This window comes from Phyllostomus discolor, chromosome 7, assembly GCF_004126475.2.
Source record: "Phyllostomus discolor isolate MPI-MPIP mPhyDis1 chromosome 7, mPhyDis1.pri.v3, whole genome shotgun sequence".
NCBI classification, from domain to species: domain Eukaryota; kingdom Metazoa; phylum Chordata; class Mammalia; order Chiroptera; family Phyllostomidae; genus Phyllostomus; species Phyllostomus discolor.
The window spans coordinates 56,961,284-56,981,523 of NC_040909.2; the positions used below are offsets into that span (position 1 = coordinate 56,961,284).

Consider the following 20,240-nt stretch of genomic DNA (forward strand, 5'->3'; position numbering starts at 1 on the left):
TAGAAATAGGTTTCCATTTGTCATTAAATGGTATATCTTTTAAAAAATATTTTATTTATTTATTTTTAGAAAGAGAAGGGGGGGGAAGAGAAGGAGAAAAACATCAATTAGCTTCCCCTTGCATGCCCCCAACAGGGAATGTGGCCCACAACCCAGGCATGTGCCCTGACCAGAAATCTAACCAGACAATGCCCAACCCACTGAGCCATGTCAGGGCAAATAGTCTACCTTTTTATCTTTCAAGAACTACCATAACACATTCATAAATTATTCTTTTAGAATTTTTTAAAATTTTTTTCAAAAAGGTTATTAGAATGCTGGTTTAGCTGATTATTTCCTTATCCTTTCATATAATTCCCAAAAGAAAATAAAAATGTGTTAAAGAAATGACAATACATCTAAAATCTATAGACTAAGATTCGTCATTAACTTTGGGATACCTTGAGCGAGACAGTTTACTACAAATGGAGATACTAAAGCTTATTTCATGCCAGCATGCTAATTCCATCCCAATTTTATTCTCCCTAACCTCAACCTCACTTTCATCCCTCTCCATTGTTGGTATCCTCATGTTGTTTGGTTTCAAAGCCAGGGCTTCTCTTCACAAGTTCAATAGACACAATAAGGCATAAGACACTATTTGAAAGATAACTTTTAGGGTATATGTTTATTTCACCATTTAGAGACAAAATGACAGAATACATGTTGAGTAAAGTGAATCTCTGCCCCACTTCTTATTCATGACTGACAACAGCATCCACATGGCCTCAAGAAGTACAATTCTTAAAGCAGAATTGAATTGAAATAATCCACTTTTACTTCCAAAACTGACTTTCAATGAAATAATAAGAAAGACACATGTTTTCATCTCACCATCAATACTCCCACCATTATTGAACCAGGAGTGTTGAAAAGATGACACTGGCAGCAGTGGATGGAGGTTGTATTATGGATGGGGTGTGGTGTGGACAGTAGGGGTAGAGTTCAGACTCAGGAACATGTCAGGAGGACCTCTGCAGAGAGGAGTAAGTTCAGCCACCCGTCATTCAGGGATCTCATAGAAAACATAGGCAGTAAAATCTCAGACATTGTACATATCAATATTTTATCAGATGTATCCCCCCCCCCGGCAATGGAAACAAAAAAATAAACAAATGGGGCTATATCAAACTAAAAAGTTTTTGCACAGCAAAGGAAAATATCAACAAAATGAAAACACAGCCCACAGAATGGGAGAACAAACATATTTTCCACTACATCTGATAAGGGGTTAATATTCAAAATTTTTAAAGAACTTGCAAAACTTAACAACAACAAAAAACAAACAATCCAATTTTTAAAAAATAAGCAAAGGGGGCAGAAGCATAAAATAGAGTACAAATAGACTCTTAATGGAAGGACAGATAAAGTGCTTCCCAGATAAGGTCAAGTTAAAAAAGTTCATCATCACCAAGCCCTTATTATATAAAATGTTAAAGGGACTTAGCTAAGAAAAGGAAGAAGATCAAAACTATGAACAGTAAAATGACAACAAACTCACAACTATAAATAACCAAGCCTAAAAAACAAAAACAAAAACAAACTGAGCAAACTACTTGAACATGAATGGATTCATGGAAATAGAGACCACATGAAGGGTTATCAGCAGGGAGGAAGCGGGGAGAAAGGAGGAAAGGGTACAGAGAATAAGAAGCAAAAATGATAGTTACAGAATAGACAGGGGGAGGTTAAGAATAGTATGGGACATGGAGAAGCCAAAGAACTTATGTGTATGACCCATAGACATGAACCAAGGTGGGGGAATGATGGTGGGAGGGGGGTACAGGGCAGAGGGTAATAAAGGGGAGAAAAAATGGGACAATTGTAATAGCATAAACAGTAAAACATATTTAAAAACACAAATGGTGTTGGAAGGTCTGAACAGCTACATGCAAAAAAAAATGAAACTCTACCACCAACTTAACCATACACAAAAATAAACTCAAGATGGTTGAAAGACAGAAATATAAGTCATGATACCATAAAAGTACTAGAGGAGAACATAGGCAGGAAAATCTCAGATATTCCACACAGCAATATTTTCACCGATATGTCCCCTAGAGCAAGGGACATAAGTGAAAGAATAAACAAATGGGACTTCATCAAAATAAAAAGCTTCTGCATGGCTAAAGCAAAACGAAAAGGGAACCAACCATATGGGAAAATATATTTGCCAATGATACCTCAGATAAGGGTTTGATCTCCAAAGTATATAAAGAACTCACATGACTCCACTCCAGGAAGACAAACAATCCAATTAAAAAATGGACAAAGGACCTGAACAGACACTTCTACAATGAGGACATACAGAGGACCCAGAGACATATGAAAGGAATAACCATCAGAGAGATGCAAATTAAAACCACAATGAGATACCACTTAACACCAGTCAGAATGGCCATCATAAACAAATCAACAAACAATAAGTGCTGGCAAGGTTGTAAAGAAAAGGGAACCCTAGAACATTGTTGGTGGGAATGCAGACTGGTGCAACCACTGTGGAAAACAGTACGGAATTTCCTCAAAACTAAAAATTGAACTGTTTTTGACCCAGGTATTCCACTATTGGGATTATAACCTAAGAACCCTGAAACACTAATTCAAAAGAACCTATGCACCCCAATGTTCATAGCAACAAAATGTACAATAGCTAAGTGCTGGAAGCAACCTAAGTGCCCATTAGTAAATGAGTGAATCAAAAAAAAAAAAACAACTGTGGTACATTTACACAATGGGATACTATGCAGCAGAAAGAAAGGAGCTCCTACCCTTCGCAACAGCACAGGTGGAACTGGAGAGCATTTTGCTAAGTGAAGTAAGCTCAGCAGTGAAAGACAAATACCATATGATCTCACCTATAAATGGAACCTATCGACAAAACAAAGAAGCAAGCAAAATATAACCAGAGACATTGAAATAAAGAACATACCAACAGTAACTAGAGGGAAGGGGAAGGGGATAGTGGGGGAAAGAAGGGAAAGTGTCATCAAGGAACATGTATAAAGGACCCAAAGGGGGGAAGTATTGAGGGTGAGGAGTGGAGAGGTTGGAAGGGAGTGGTGGTGGGAAAATGGAGACAACTATGCATAAACAACAATAAAGGGAAAAAAAATGGGTGAAGGACCTGAATAGAGAGTTCTCCAAAGAGGGCACACAGGTGGCCAATAGACATATGAAAATATGCTCAATGTCACCAATCATAAGAGAAATGCAAATTCAAACCACAATGAGATATCATCTCACACCTGTCAGAATGGCTATCAGAGCCCTGAAACGCCAATCCAAAAGCACCTATGCACCCCAATGTTCATAGCAGCACAATTTACAATAGCCAAGTGCTGGAAGCAACCTAAATGCCCACCAGTAAATGAGTGGATCAAAAATCTATGGTACATTTACACAATAGAATTCTACATAGCAGAGAGAAAGAAGGAGTTTATGCCTTTTGCTACAACATGGATGGAACTGGAGAGCATTATGCTAAGTGAAATAAGCCAGGGGGTGGGAGACAAATACCATATGATCTCACCTTTAACTGGAACATAATTAACAAAAGAAAAGAAGCCAACAAAATATAACCAGAGTCATTGAAATTAAGAACAATCTAACAATAGCCAGAGTGGAGTGGGGAGGGGACAGTGGGGAGAAGGTTTTTCAGGAACTACTATGAAAGTCACATGGACAAAACCAAGGGGGAGGGTGGAAGCAAAGGAGGGAGGGAGGTTTGGAAGGGGTGAGGGGGAGGAGTGGGGAGAAAATACAGACAACTGAAATTGAACAACAATAAAATAACTTAAATTTAGAAATAACAACGTCAAAAATAAATAAATCAAACGAACGGCAAGTGCTGAAGAGGATGAGGAGAAAGGGGAACCCTTTTGCATGGTTGGTGGGAATGCAAACTAGTGCAGCCACTGTGGAAAGCAGTATGGAGTGATCTCAAAAACTTAAAATTGGATCTGCCTTTGACTAAGCAATCCCACTTCTGGCAATAGATCCAAAGGAACACAAAACATTAATTTGAAAGAAGCACACCTATGATCATTGCAATTTTTTTTACAATTGCCAAAATATGGAAGCAGCATAAATGTCCATCAGTAGATAAGTGGATAAAACAGCTATGGGACATTTACATGATGCAATGCTACTTGACCATTAAAAAGAAGAAAATTTTACCTTTTACAACAACCTGGATGGACCTGGAGAACACTATGCTAAGTGAAATAAGCCAGTCAGAGAAAGACAAATACCATATGATTTCACTTATACGTGGAATCTAATTAACAAACTGAACTAACAAGCAAAGTAGAGACATACAGATAGAGAACAGGATGACAGCTATTGGTGTGTGATAGCTTAGTGGGTGGAGTGATCAAGCAAAAAGGAAAAAGGACTCATGGACATGGACGACAATGTGGTGATTGCAGGGGCAAGGAAGGTAAAAGGGGGTTAAATGATAAAGGAAAAATACAATTTTTTATACAAAGTGTTATAGGAAAATAATTAGAAAAAATATGATTAAATATACATCTGTTTATTGGAGAACTCTTCAAGGCATTTAACATGCTGTATATTTTAAATTTAGAGAAGATATGGAAACTTTATTTCCCAAAATCATTTGAGCATAAGATCTTATTTTTTTTTCTCATGGAGCATTTGTGGAAGCAATTTAGCAATTGTTGGTATGATAGAAAACATATAGGCTATAGAGCAAAATCGACATGGGTTTGAATCACAACTGTACTACTTACTCTTTAGACAAATTACTTGATCTCTATTAGACTAAATGTGTCTCATCTATAAATTAAAGACACAACACTCTAGCTTATTGAGCCATTCATTAGTATCAGAGTAGATGATAGCATCTACTTCAGGAATTAAATGGGGATTCAATTATATAAAGTATGTCCCTGTCACATGATAAACAGTTATTAGTTGCATTATTATTATCATCCATCAGACACCAAAACAGTGCTGAGTTCTTCCTTCAATTAGAACAAATTTTACTATGAATTAATATGAAGACTCAAAAAGTTGTGAGTACTTGAACACATCTGGTCTAATCTACTATATCAGAATAATGTGTATAAGAGTGTTTCTAAATGGAAATTTCCACAGCCTATATCAACACTGAATGACATAGTCTATGCTATTCCATGTTAAGGAAAATTCACAAAGAACACTGCATTAGCCTTACATTAGCCCAGGAACCAGTTCTCTTCTTAGAGAAGAATAGAGCCAGGGCCAGAAGCATTTAACCTATATGAATAAGCATTCAGTAGTCCTTCATTTGAAATAAATTATTTACATTAATTGGCTAGTCATTGTAATTGCATGTTGGAGGCATAGCTGGACTATGATGTGCTTTCCACCCTAAAATGTCAACACAGTAGATGGATGAGCTGTCATGGAGAACACCAAGGAAGCAATTGCAATATTGCTTTCTCTTACAGCTGGAATTGCTCAGTGCTAGATTCAGTACTATAATCTTGAACGAGTTGATGTGGAGCAATATGCATGATTAGGTGGCTTATTTACATGTTTTAAAGGAAGCTGTGACCTTTCCATTCTCATCCTGGATGTGGTTTTGTTCTACTGGGAGGAGAATGAGACAAATAGGGGAGAGGGGTCTCAACAACAGCAGTGTTTTTTTGTGTGTGTAATTACTTGAGTGTATTCAATGATTTTAAAAACCATATGGACAATGCCTCAAATATTAATGGCCGTCTATTTGTTTAATGAAACTTTTGTAAAAGTCAAGTTGCCTTGAGCAATGAATGACCCAGTAGCATTACCAATAAATTGTAAATGCTGAAAGTACAGTATCAATATGCACAATTCTCTAGGTTTTAGCCAATTTCAGAAAGTAATACATTAAAAATTAAAGGCATGATATTCTTATCTATCAGTTTATTAGCTAAAACTCTTACAACTTAATAATACCATAACCATTCTATAGAACATCAAAAATTGAGACAGTAATATAAATGTTGTCCCTTGTAAGATATCGTACAGTTGGAAAACTACTTGCAAGTTCATTATAATATAAGAGAAAGCAATAGGAGAGAAGACAAAGCAGATATCCTTTCCCCAATTTTATGGTTGAAACTGAAAGGCAGAAATGTTAAACGACTTGCAGCAATAAAGTTAAGATTTAATTCCAAGCCTCTTGGCACAGAATGCATAGTTTCCTCCCCCTCCCATGGTATCTATAACTGGAAGACAGCTATCCTGAAAATAAGTGCATTCCTGGGGCAATATAAAACCTATAAAGCCTGAGGATAAGACCCAGCATATTGAAATACAAATTAATTCTACCAGAAAGCTATATTGTTTCTCAACAGTATGTGTGTGTAGCCAAGATCCCCAATGACAAGATGAAATGGCTTGGCATCTTTTGTCAACACCTAAGAATTCACTGGGCTTCTCTGCATAGGTGTGATGCACTAGAGGGGAGCAATTACCCAGACAGTCCACCCCCCAATCATTTTCACCTAAAATATCCTGGTGTTTCAGGCAAAAGGTATGTTTAGAACCAGAACTGTGGTATAATGTACTGATATCACTGTGGCTTTATATGTGAATGCAGTCATACATAAAACTACCAGACACTAATATTCTCTGCCCAAAACCATAAATTACCTCCAAAACAGCATCCTCTGGATCCTTGGCCGCTGCCCTGTAAATGATTGTGCCTGGGGCAGTATCTTCTAGGATATAAATCTCAGTAACTGCCAAAAAATGTATAATAGATATTATAAGCCCCCAAACCCCTCATCCACTCCTAAACTTTAGATAAAACTGAAGGTATTGTGGTTGCTCAGTACAGATGATTTTATAGGGTGATTCCCATTAATCATAATAATTATAGCAATAATTATAATAATAATATACACCATTTGTCAAGTATCATGTGTCAGGTAGAGAGCAAAGAGATTTATGAATTTAAACTATAACAATATTGTTTGTTTTCAATAGAGAACATGAATTATCCACATGCTGGTATTAAATATTCAACAGCACAGAAAGAGGCAGAGAAGAACAGAGACAAGCTTGAGAGAAATATTCACATGAGTTAAAAACCAAAGAGAAAGAGAGCATGAGAAAACATGCAAAAAGAATATGATCTCTGCCCTCACAAAGCTTTTAACTCAATGACAAAGACACACTGTTAATTAAATAGTCACATGAGTAAAAGAATAACTTTAGTATATAATAATCCAACAGAAAAATGAATGTTTTAACACTAAGCAAGTTACTTCACCATTCTAAGCCTAATAAATCAGCTACAATACATATATGAAGAGTACCCACCTCCAGTACTATGAGCATTTCATAAATAAATTCCATTGGAAGCTCTTAGGACAGTACCTGCTACATAGTTAGTACCTGATAAGTGGCAGGCCTTTATCATTATTCTCCTTATCACTCATATAACCATAACACCATGAGAGCACATAGGATGCAGGACATGGAATCCACACATACCTATCCAGTGGACCCTCTTCCCCCATGAGAAGAGCTATGTACCTTGGTCTCTCTGAGCAAAGGTTCCAGTGAAAGTGGGTGGCTCATTCACATCCATGATCTGGATTAAAATGGTCTGTGATGCTGCTGCCCCTTGGTTGTCTTTGGCATAGACTGTCAAGGAGTAGAGAGCCACTGTCTCAAAGTCCAGCTTGGGTACTCCAGTGGTAAATAACTAAATCAAACAAAAAGTGCAGAATAATGGAGTGAATGATTGGCTTCATAAGGATGTAGACAGAATATTTTAGACCTATAAACCCAATATGAATAAGCATTTTTTAAAAAAGGTAAAAATCTTATATTTAAATTAAAACCACAATGAGATACCACATCACAGCTGTCAGAATGGCCATCATTAACAAATCAACAAACAAGTGTTGGAGAGGTCGTGGAGAAAAGGGAACCCTAGTGCACTGTTGATGGGAATGCAGACTGGTGTGGAAAACAGTATGGAATTTCATCAAAAAGCTAAAAATGGAACTGCTTTTTGATCCAGGAATTCCACTGCTGGAATTATACCCTAAGGATCCTGAAACACCAATTCAAAAGAACCTATGCAACCCTATGTTCATAGCAGTATTATTTCAATAGCCAAGTGCTAGAAACAGCCTAAGTGCCCATCAGTAAATGAGTGGATCAAAAATCTGTGGTACATTTACATGATGAAATACTATACAGCAGAAAAAAAAGAAATAGCTACTACCCTTCAAGACAGCATGGACAGAGCTGAAAAGTATTATGTTAAGTGAAATAAGCTAGGTGGTAAAAGACAAGTACCACATGATCTCACCTATAAGAGGAACTTAATGAACAAAACAAACAAATAATCAAAATAGAACCAGAAGCATGGAAACAAGGAATGGACGGACAGGGACCAGAGGGGAGTGGGGATTGGGATAAGGGAGGAAAGAAGGGGAAGGGCCTAGTTAAAGAACATGTGTAAATGACTCATGGACATGGACAACAGGGTGGGTATTGACCGTGGGAGTGGGGGTAGTGCAGAGCAGGGGAGAGAAACCAGGCAAAATTGGGACAACTGTAATAGAACAACAATTAAAGTGAAAAATAAAGTGTGGAAGCAATGTAACCTGATTTATTGAAAATCTCATGAACAGAGAATTCCAATGTGTTATCTCATTTTCACCCTTCCCAGCTTTCTGTGTTATTCTTCCTAATAAGAGTTTATTGAGTCTCTCTCCCACCTCCATTTTCTCAAGCATTATCCTAAGCAGTTAACAAACATGTCGTTCTACCTTTATTTTTTACTGCAAATGGGTACTATTGTTGGATGCATTTTACAGATGAAGAAATTGAATCTGAAGGGGTTAAGCAGCTTGGCCAAGTTTTCACAGGGAAGTGCAATGGCTCCAACTGCATCTGCCTTCAAGCTCATATTTTTAATCAAAACTAAACTACCTGGTACCTAAACATGGATGAGGAAGGATCCAGGTATTGCTCATGGTTCTTCACCTCACTGAAACATGAGGAAAACTGAGGAAGATACTACTATTACCACCATTTCACAGATGAGGCAACTGAAGCTTAGATTACATATACAGCTAGGAAAGTGATGCTGCAGAAAGAGGAAGACCTAGACCTGATCCCTGCCAGTCGGCCCCAGGACCTTGCACTGACCAGTACTACGAGTGGAAGTAACACCTAAGTATGATCTTGCCACTGCCATGAGAAGTCAGTAGCACATTCATATTTAAGAGCTCTCCTCTACTGAACACTTAACACAGAATGGCCAAGTTTCTTTATCTCTTTAGCTCATAGAGCAAGTGCTGTTATCAGCCTCATGCTAGCAATGAGGAAACTGAGGCTTAGAAGCTAGAAGCCTAAGTAATACAGTGAGCAAGTAACAAAGATTTAAAAGCAGGTCTTCTTGACTCTAAATTTTTTTTTCATCATACCCTGATGTTCCTGATGATATATGGGATCTTCAAGCTGTCGTTAAGCACATTCTGTTCTCATGGACTTTCTTACCCAGGAAGCACAGCCCGGGCTCAGGCTGGCCCTGCTGCTGTGGTTCCCTCTGCCCTGGAAGTCCTGTGGGGACAGCATTGTGTTCTCCTTGCTCCCTAGCATTTTATAAAATATCAGGCTTCTCAACAAATACTGAATTTTTAAAAATGCAAATGTTTGTTCTTTAGACTTGTTCATGGAAGAAGACAGGAAGGTGGTTGAAGGGGCCCTCTGGTGATTACCTCCATCCAAGAAAAGTGCACGTACAAAAGGTAACTTGAATTCCTTTTTCTATCCTGCCAGTTGCTCAATGACAGGTAGTAATTTGAAGATTATGTAACCAGAGTGCACCTTGACTCATTTCCATGAAATTTTTATTTATCTGTATAATCAGTTCACTTCAAGCTTTGCTATTGTTTCTCCAGGAGACTAGTTGGGTTTTAGCAAAACTTTTTTGACTGCCTGTGCCATCACCTCACCTGAGCTCAGTCTTGCAAACTGAACAAGCCTATATCCTGGAGGAAGGAAGTTCAACAAAGGATAATAATATGCTAAGCCTCAAATAGAAGTGTATGCCCTTTTGTACTAGAATGTGGTAGAGACAGAGATCAACTCATTTAGTTCTGCCTTTATCTGCACTTATTTCCATGATAGAAAACTTTCATAACTGAACTCTTTATAAAGCTATCTAGAGCTGGTCTATGATACAGTTATTATAATGTGACTATCTTTCTTATAGTTTTTATTATCTGTAGTTTAACTACAATGGTGCTGAACATTGAAGCATAAATATATTTGTTATAGTAACCACCACTGTATATTAATTCCTTGTAATGGGGCAAGCACTAAGATGACACCTTGCATGCATTATTTCACAGGATCTTCTTACTAAGCCCAGAGTGAGGTATTGTTATTATTAATCTTTTTGTACACAAAAGAAAATCAAAGAGCAGAAAAGTCAGGGAACTTACCCAAGGTCATGCTGTTGCTAGTCAGAGGAGCTGTGGTGTAATCCTAGGCTTGTCAGACCCCAAAACCTGTACTTAGAACAGCTATAATTTACTGCCTCAGACACACACACACACACAAACTAAACTAAAAAAATCAATAAACCTAACTATTGAATAGTCTTTGCTGACATTTCGCCGTGCAGAGTTATTTTAAAAATCTAACTAATAAATGCATGAAGAGCATTTTGCACCTCACTGAAGTTGGAAGGAAATTTAAAATCTGAGAATACCAAGGCTTGGCAAGCATATTCAGTAACCTCCTAACACATATGTTTGCCCTCTGTAGTCTGTGCTCATCACAGCAGCAAAAGTGTTTCCCATAAAATGTAAGCAAATCATCTTTTTTTCCATAAAACTCCCCAGTGGTTTCTTAGATGTGGGTGGTAAATTGAATGTCCCCAATCCTTTGGCCTTCACTATAATCGTGTCCTTTGCCATATGATTTAACAGTTCCCTCTACAGTGAAAGTAGTATATATCTCTCCACCCCATGCCATGGACATGTGACCAGAACAGAAAGGTTAAGCCATTTGCCCTAAGCAATAATAAAAAACCAGGATCTGAACCCAGGCAGTTTGGCTCCAGAGTCCCTGGTTCTAAACCACTCTTTCATAGCACCTCTCATAATATACCACAACTGGTCATTTAGTTATCTGTCCACCCTACCAGTTTCAGAATCTCTTAAAACTAGGAGACAATTCAGATTCCCCTACATAAGACCCTGTGCTGGAAATCACACATTGCTCTTACAGACTTTATTACTCATCACACAACAAGCTGCATGAGCTTCATGTTCATATGGTTCACCTTGCTTCCAGGTCCCATGGAAGGTTGCAGAAGGGACAAGGTGGATGCTATGCATGCAGTTGGCTTACATTATATTTGAGGAACCCTGAGCTTAGGAAACCCAACACTTCTAAAGTGAGCAGTAAGCTTGCTTGAACTTTACCCCAGCAGAAAAAAATTACTTTTATTATCTTGGATGGTAACAAAACTTCCTAACATGGTCTGGCCAAGAAGCAGGCATAGGTAAACATTTTTCACCTCCATGCACAACTACAGCAAAAATTACAACTAGACTACAAAACAAATTTCACCCAGATTCATCAGAAAATTGAGCTATATGGAAGTCTGACAATCAAGGGTTTAAAGAAGCCACATTCATCCAGACTGGTAGGAGGGGCAGAGACATAGAGGCACAGAGTGATGTAGAGAGGCATGGAAAGGTGGCAGAAAGGACAGTCTCACATTCACATGTGGTGGATAAAAATTGGGAGGGACACCTCAGGAGTGAGCAATCCCATCACCAAGCCAGACGACGCAGTCCAGAGTTTGAGCAGCAGGAAAATAAGTGTCCATACCTTCTAGCTGAAAAACCAGTGGGGGTTGGGGTAGTAGAAGAAACTACAGGATTCTCAAGAGACTTAGGACTCATGCAAACCCACCCGCTTTGGGATTCATCACCAGGCCAACAGCTAGAAGGGCACAAGTAACACATAGGCAGAAGGGGAGAAAGTAAAGTGACTGGCAAGGGGACAAATGCTGGGAAGACAGCTTCCTCTCAGATAATCTCCAGAGGCCAGGCAGTAGCATTGTCCCCTCTCTGAGTCCTCCCCCACACAAAGCCACAAACTGATGAAACAGATTGCCCCACCCTGGTAACTATTGAAGGCTCTGCCTTACACATTTTATAAGTGCCTTTCTATAATAGGCCATGCTCCTAAGACAAGGAGTCAAAGAAGTTCTACTTAATAAACAGAAACAAATACATGGAGGCTGCCAAATTGAGGAAACAAAGAAATACAGGCCAAACTGAAAGAAGAGAACAAAAACTCCAGGAAAAGAACTAAATGACATGGAGATAAGCAACCTATGAGATATAGAGTTCAAAACACTGGTGATCAGGTTGCTCAAAGAACTCACTGTGGTCTGCAACAAAATAAAGACTCAGAAAGAAATGAAGGTTACACTAAATAAAATAAAGAAAAATGCACAGGGAACCAACAGTGGAGGGCAAGAATCTAGATTCAAATCAGCAATTTGGAACATATGAAAGAAAAAAGCATTCAATCAGAACAGCAAGAAGAAAAAAGCATTAAAAAATGAGAATAGAATAAGAAGCCTATGGGACATTTCCAAATATACTGATATCCAAATCATAGGTTTTCCAGAAGGAAAAGAGGAAGAGCAAGAAATTAAAAATTTATTTGAAAAAAATAATGAAAGAAAACTTCCCTAATTTTGGTGAAGGAAATGGACATACAAGTCCAGGAAACACAGAGGCTCACACTAAAACACATCATAATTAAAACACCAAAGGTTAAAGATAAAGAGAAACTCTTAAAAGCAGCAAGATAAAAGAAGTAAATTACCTACAGGTGAGTTCTCATAAGACTGTCAGCTGATCTCTCAAAAGAAACTTTGCAGGTTAGAAGAGATTGTCAAGAAGTATTCAAAATGATGAAAAGCAAGGACCTACAACATAGATTATTCTATCCAGCCAAGCTATCATTTAGAATGGAAGGGCAGATAAAGTGCTTCCCAGACAAGGTAAAACTGAAGGAGTTCATCATCACCAAGCCATTATTATATGAAATGTTAAAGGGAACTACATAAGAAAAAGATAATCAAAACTATGAACATTAAAATGGCAAAAACTGCACAACTATCAACAACTGAATCTAAAAAAAAACCTAAGCAAACAATCAGAACAGGAACAAGTCATAGATGTGGAGATCATTTGGAGGATCATCAGTTGGGAAGGGGCAGGGAGAGAATGGGAGAAAAGGTACAAGTATTAAGAAGTACAAATGGTAGGTCCAAAATAGACAGGGGATGTTAAGAACAGTACAGGAAGTGGAGTAGCCAAAGAACTTATATGCATGACCCATGGATATGAACTAAGGGAAGGATTGCTGGAGGGAATGGCGGTACTGGGTGGAGGGAGCAAAGGAGGAAAAATTGGGACAACTGCAATAGCATAATCAATAAAACACATCTTTAAAAAACTTCCTAACATGGCTCACAGGCCTTACTGGCTCTGCCTCCTCTCCAGGTTAATCTCCCACTACACTTTCCCATCAGCCCCTATACTTTGGCCTCCTCTTGGTCCTATTTCCTCAGTATACTCCTTCTTGCCACAGGCCTTTTGCACATGCTCTACCTCGAGTTCTCCTCTCTCTGTCTTCATCTACTGAATTCCTACTCACTCTTAAGATTTCTTCTTATACAGTTCTTCCTCAGGGAAACCTAATAAGTCCTATGCCCCCTTAGGTGTGTTCACAGACCTGTGGGCCTGTGTTTCATAGCTCTTATTACATTTATACTTTTATATCTGTGTGAGCATTCACTTGATCAATAGACCTCCCTATGAACCGGTAAATACCATGAGGGTAAGGACCATGTTCTACCATGAGAGTCCCAGTGCCTTGCCCTGTGTGTGAGGAGATCTTCAACAGATCTCGTTAAAACAAATGCTTCTTGATATCCTCAACAATGTTTAGAGGTTCTGGCACAAAATGTGGTCCCAATGAGTGGGTACTAAATAATATGCAGAATGTAAGAAGGGCAAAGATGATTGATTGTTTTACTTTATAATCATTGTGGTACCAAGTAATGGTACTGCTTGTCTAGATACTTACTTCCCATTGATGTTTGGATCGACGAGACAGCACAAATGGATGGACTACAGGATTGGCATTAATAATAACAGGATCTCCAATCAGAGAAGCAGGAGGTGGGACAGACACCGTGATTACAGCTACCCGTGTATGTTCAGAGACATTCTCCAGAAGAGGGCTGTTATTTTCAATGGAAAAGTTTGGAAAAGCTAGGACATCTTAGAAAAGGAAACACAAAATATTACTTTTATAAGGGTTTTTGCAATGCTTCCCAACCTCTTTCACATTTTAAAGCCACAAAGGAAAAGCACAGTAAATACTTACAGTCCCTTTTTTATTAAAAGTCATAAAATCAGCTGAGGAGGCTTAGTAAAATTATTAAGAACTACAAAGGACCTGAGACTTCACCCTAATTTCCTGCTGACAAGTTGGCCTGCCCAGTTGTACACAGGCTCCTGGTCAGAGACTGAGGGTTAATTTTATGTGCCAATCTGACTGGACCTCAAAGTGCCCATACATTTGGCCAAAGATTGTGACAGATGTGCCTGTGAGCATGATTCTAAATGAGGTTAACATTTGAATCAGGGCCCTTGAATTCAGGCAGAATGCTATGGGTTGAACTGTCTCCCCCCAAAATGTGTATGTTGAAACTCTAACCTCCAATGTGATTGTATCTGGAGACAGAATCTTTAGGAGGTAATTAACATTAGATGACATTGTAGAAGTATGACCCATAACTAATAGGACTGTGGCCTTATAAGAAGAGGCAGATCTCTCCTTTATATTTGATATATGACTTCTATTAAAATTTATATTTTTAGTCTGGAAAATAAATAAAGTTACGCAGAATTCCCAACCCCAAAAAGAGAGATCTCTCTCTTCGCCCCAACCCCCCCACTCTCCCTCCCTCCCTCTCTCTCATTCTCTGCACATGAAAACATAGGGAGAAGGCCAGAAAGAGAACCTTCACCAGAAACTGACCATGCTGATACCCTGATCTCAGAGTTGCAGCCTCCAGAACTGGGAGAAAATCAGTGTCTGTTGTTTAAGCCACTCTGTCAGTATTACCTGGTTATGGCAGCCCAAGCTGACTATTTCAAAGTCAGGACTTCATTACTCTTGGCACAACAGGCAGCATGAGCTTCATGTTTACATAGGTTCCCCTTGCTCCTCAAACCCCATGGGAATGACACAGAGTAGACCTGGTAGATCTATGCATGCACTGGACCTGCATCACATCTGAGAAGCCTTGAGCTCAGGGAACCCAAATCTTTTTAAATGAACCATAAGCCTGCCTAATCCTTGCCCGGAGGGAGAAAAGAGCTTCATTTTGGAACATGGTAAACAGCGGACTCTCTTATGGAGAGAAGCACTCGCTCTATCCCTATTTAAACACTCTCAAAGAGATAGTCCAGAACACAGGCAGCCAGTGCCAGGGTTCACGAGATGTTGAGGAATTCAAGAGACCATGCAGAACCATCTCCAGGAAGTCTTGGTCTTTTTCTTTTTTTTCAAATTTGTTTAGAAATGTGTACCCAGTGCTCAGTGCCCCACCCCATTCAGTCCATACTCACCTCTGTATGCAGAAGGCTACTTCCTGAGAGCATCTACAGTTCTGCCTGGGTGGGTACCAAAGAGTTCATGGCCCAGGAAGCAGCCCTCAGTCAATGACCCACAGGGACCTGGTAGTTAAAACCCCAACCACACTTCAGTGTGGGTAACTTGGATACTCAAGATGTGTGTCTGAAATGGATCCCTGAGGCCCCAATGGGACTGAGCTCAGTTGCCCTCAGTGTTCACATGCATGATAACACACCCATTATTGGCTGCCTTCCACTCATCATCTCATTTCCTTATTCCTGTGCTGGTGTTTCTTGGGATCACCTCCCAAATATATTACTTGTACTTGAGCGCTTCTCTTAGGTTCTATTTCCAGGAAAGTCCAAACTAAGATGATCTGATATAACCATTTTTACAATGTATAACAAAACAAAGACTATTGCAGTGGCCTTCAGAGTAATGAGAATAAAATCAGGCAGCTCTCTTGAGTTAAAATTGAAGTTTGGAAAGATCTCTGGTCCTGCTATATCTGATCCCTGCCCACCTCTCTGGCTTTATCTCTCCAGTCTTTCCTCTTCACACTCTCTGTTCCTGACCTTCTTTCCATTTCTCTAGTCCATCTCTGGACAATTATATAGATTGTTACTAAAACACTTTTTTGCATCCCAAAATTCTACCATCATTCAGTGGCCTCCTAAGTGCCACTTCCTTCAGAAAGCCTGCCCTGCCTGCCGCCTAGGTTGACTCCTTCGCAGTGTCTCCATGTCCCCATGATGACATTTGACAATTATGTGCTATATAATTGCCTTTCATGTATGTGACTCCCCAGGGAACCACACACTTTAACTGTAAGGGATGTATTTATTGTGAACACTAAATGAGAGTACCTAACACATATTTGTTGAATGAGTAATAAATAATATTAATGACCTTTCATAGAACATTTTTCACATAAAATTTTTCATTAAATCCTCACAAACAACTCTGGGGTAAGGGGTACTATTATTATTACTTCCATTTTGCACATAACAAAACTAAGGTACAGAAAGGTCTAATGGTCTTAAATTATACAGCTAATAAAGGTAGAGCCAAGATTTGAACTCCAAACTTGCTAGATCCAAAACACATATTCTTAAATGAATGAGTTCATGATTCAGTGTGAAGTTCTTTGGGATAAAAATTGGGAAAAGCTAAAGTCTTCAGAATTTCAAAATTTTAGAAGACTCTTACCAAACTATTAACAATAGTTCCAGGAGGAACGAGACTACATCAGTAATAGACCTTGGAATCAAGCAGACCATGACTTAGATCCTAGTTCTGCATCTTATTGGCCACATAACCACTTGTATGAGCAAACCATCTTCTCTAAAGCTAGAAGTCAACTGCTGTTTGATAAGAAGCTTTTTGGCTGAACTAGGTTGGGGAGCAGATCACGGTATTTAAGATATAAGCAATTTAGGTAACTGGCCATTACATTAAGATTTGTCATTCACGCTCATGGGAAATGTAGGGTTTCTTTTTATGTCAATTTATGATAAGTTTTAGTAGTGGGTAAATATAGTTCCCTAAATGACATTATTCCATACAACTTCTGTCTAACCCTGCAGTGTCATGCAATTACTCAGTGCTCAAAATCACAATGCCTTCAGAGACAAAAGTCGTTACATATGCCCTACTGGACTGGCCTATTTTGACTCTGTTTTTCTATCTTTCCTTCTTTTCCCCTCTTTTATTTGTTCTCCACTTTCCTTAAATTTCAGATGGACTTTATAGTAGATATTTTAGTTAAGGCAATTAAGTCTAGATTCTCAAAGCTTCTTTGGAAAAAGCAAAAATTAAGACAATGCCTTGCATTTGGGTCCTGTCGCCTCTCCATTTTCAAGTGAAAACCCTGATCCAATTTAGTGGGCTTAGCAATTATTGAGTGCTAAGGTAAGCCTGGTATTGTTATATGATCATTTTTTAAAATGTATAATAAAACCCAAAGAACATCGCAATGGCCATTCACAGTAAGATAATGTATATATATGCTCTTATACAATAATGAATAAGAGCCCCCTGCTTGCTTCTTCTCTCCCACCCCAGACAATCCCAGCCTAACAGAATGTGTGATGTATCTAAGCAGAGGAATGAAGCAGACACTCTCAGTGTCCCCTCACTTTCCCTCATCTCTTATCATTTCAGGGCATTCAGGCCCAGCTTCCTTCTGCTGACACCTACACCTTTTTGCCTGATGATACCCTTTAGCACTGAAGTGCTAGAAAAATAATGTTTCTTTCTTTCTTTTTATTTTTCCCCCATCCAAAGATCCTTCTTGACTCTGAGTTATTTCATGAGCCTATTTCTAAAGATGGTTGCAAGCCTTTCTCCCATTATAAATATTTTCATTGTCCTCTTTCCTGAATCAATAAATTCTCTTCTGCTTCTAAATATGTGCTCAAGGTCATAATATGTCCTTTCTGTTTAGGATATGATCTGAAAATTTCTGAACCATGAAGTTTTTAGTGGAAATTTTAGTTTATGCTCATTGATTTCCATCTGGAACAGCATTTCAAAGTCTTATTCAGAATATTTTCTCCATAGCTGAAATTTGCATCCTATTAGGGATACATGGGTATGGTGGGGTGGGAATTGTGGGTACTTAACAGGTTATGATGCTTGGGGGTTGTGCTAAAATAATAGCTCCCCCCACAAAGATTCTCATTTCCTAATCCTCAAAAGTTTTGAGTATGTTATGTTACATGGCAGAGAGACCTTGTAAATGTGATGATCTTGAGATAGGGAGATACCCTGAGTTATCTAGATGAGCCCAATATAATCACAAGGGTCCTTGAAAGTGGAAGAGGGAAGCAGAAGAAGAGAGTCAGAGATGTGAAGAATGATCAGAAAGATGCAAATTGTCTGGCTTTTAACATAGAGGAAGGGTGTGACTCACTGAGGACTTCAGGTGACCTCTAGATGCTGCAAAAGGCAAGGAAATGGGCATACCCTTACAAACTCCAGAAGAAAATGCAGATATGCCAGTACTTGGATTTTACTCATGTCAAACTTCTAACTGAAGAACTGAAGTTCATAAATTTATGTTGACTTAAGTCACCACCAAGTTTGTAATGATTTGTTATAGCAGCAAAAGAAAAATAAATCAGGCCTTATTTAGATTATATAAGAAGATATAAATAAGCATCTTTTACATAATTGAGTCACCCACAATTTGCTAAAACTGAAATCAAGTAACATCCCTCTTTTTCTCAAAATCCTTCAGCAGCATTTCATCTCACACAGAGTAAAAGCCAAGTTCATATGCTGGCCACAGGACTGCACGTGACAGACAAAGCTCCCCTTTATTTATCTGGCCTCCTATTCTACACTCTTGGTTTCACTTCCTCTGCTCCAGCCATGCACACTTTTCTGTTCCTTAAACATATCAAGCAGGTCTTGCCTCAGGGCCTTTACCATTCTCCCTATCTAAATCCATCTCCCCTGAATTTCTCATTTATACACTTCTTTTAGAATTCTGATATAATGCCCATGTATCTGAAAGGCCTTCTCACTCCTGCAGGTGAAAATTATAAAAATGCATATATTGACTTCCGGCCAAGATGGAAGCATAGGTGGTCGCACTGTGCCTCCTCAAGCAACCAAAACTAAGGACAAGAATTTACAAACAAAAAACAACCAGAACAGAGAGAAGTGAACCAAATGGAAATCTGAATACCATACATCCAGACTGGTAAGGAGGGGCGGAGTTGGAGGCCTACAGAGAGTGGTCGAGGGGTACCAGCAGGAAAAATTGGTGGCTGGCAGAAGCACAGGGGCATGGGTCTGATGGGTGGCAGACCCTGGGAGCGGGAGGCAACGAGCAGACCCAGTGAGGTGCGCAAGGCAGCTGGCTGTCCGCAGCTACACGTTTGTGCGCAGACAAACTAAGCGAAAACAGGCAGCAACACAAACCATGCAACCCAGGGACCCAGCACCAGGAAACAAAGCCTAAAAGCACCGACTGAAAACACATGTGGGAGTTGAGGCTGGGAGATTCTCTCAGCCTCATGGGAGGCTCCTTGGGGAAACCCACAGAGTCTGAGAAAGTACACAAACCCACCCGACTGGGAACCAGCACTAGAAGGGCCCAATTTGCTTGTGAGAAGTGGCAAAGGGAACTGAAATCCTAGAGAGAGCAGAGTGGGCACCATTGTTCCCTCTCAGACCCCGCCCCCACATAAACGTCACAACCCAGTGACTGAGGTGCCCCGCCCTGGTGAACACCTAAGGCTCCACCCCTCATATGTAACAGGTGTGACCAGACCAAAGGAAAAAATTAAATTAAATTAAAAAGATGGCTCAAACAGAGTTAAAAGCCCCAGAGCCAGTTTTTTTAAGCGACCGAGAAATAGCCAACCTATCAGAAGCACAGTTCAAAGCACTGGTGATCAGGATGCTCACAGAGTTTGTGGGCTTTGGTCGCAAATTAAATGAACAAATGCATACTACAATAAGTGAAATGAAGAAAAATGCACACGGAA

The 20,240-nt window shown here is 39.2% G+C and overlaps 1 protein-coding gene across 1 annotated transcript in view; it reads right to left on the reverse strand.

Moving 5' to 3' along the window:
- The window catches only part of LOC118501896 (cadherin-related family member 3-like), a 112,266-nt gene that overhangs the window by 88,390 nt on the left and 3,636 nt on the right, over positions 1–20,240 (reverse strand). Inside the window, exons 2-4 of the mRNA XM_036031658.1 lie at positions 14,182–14,378; positions 7,570–7,741; positions 6,682–6,770 (exon numbers count right to left, since the gene is read on the reverse strand). Of these exons, the coding sequence (XP_035887551.1) occupies positions 6,682–6,770; positions 7,570–7,741; positions 14,182–14,378 (458 nt within the window). The remainder of the gene's footprint in view (positions 1–6,681; positions 6,771–7,569; positions 7,742–14,181; positions 14,379–20,240) is intronic.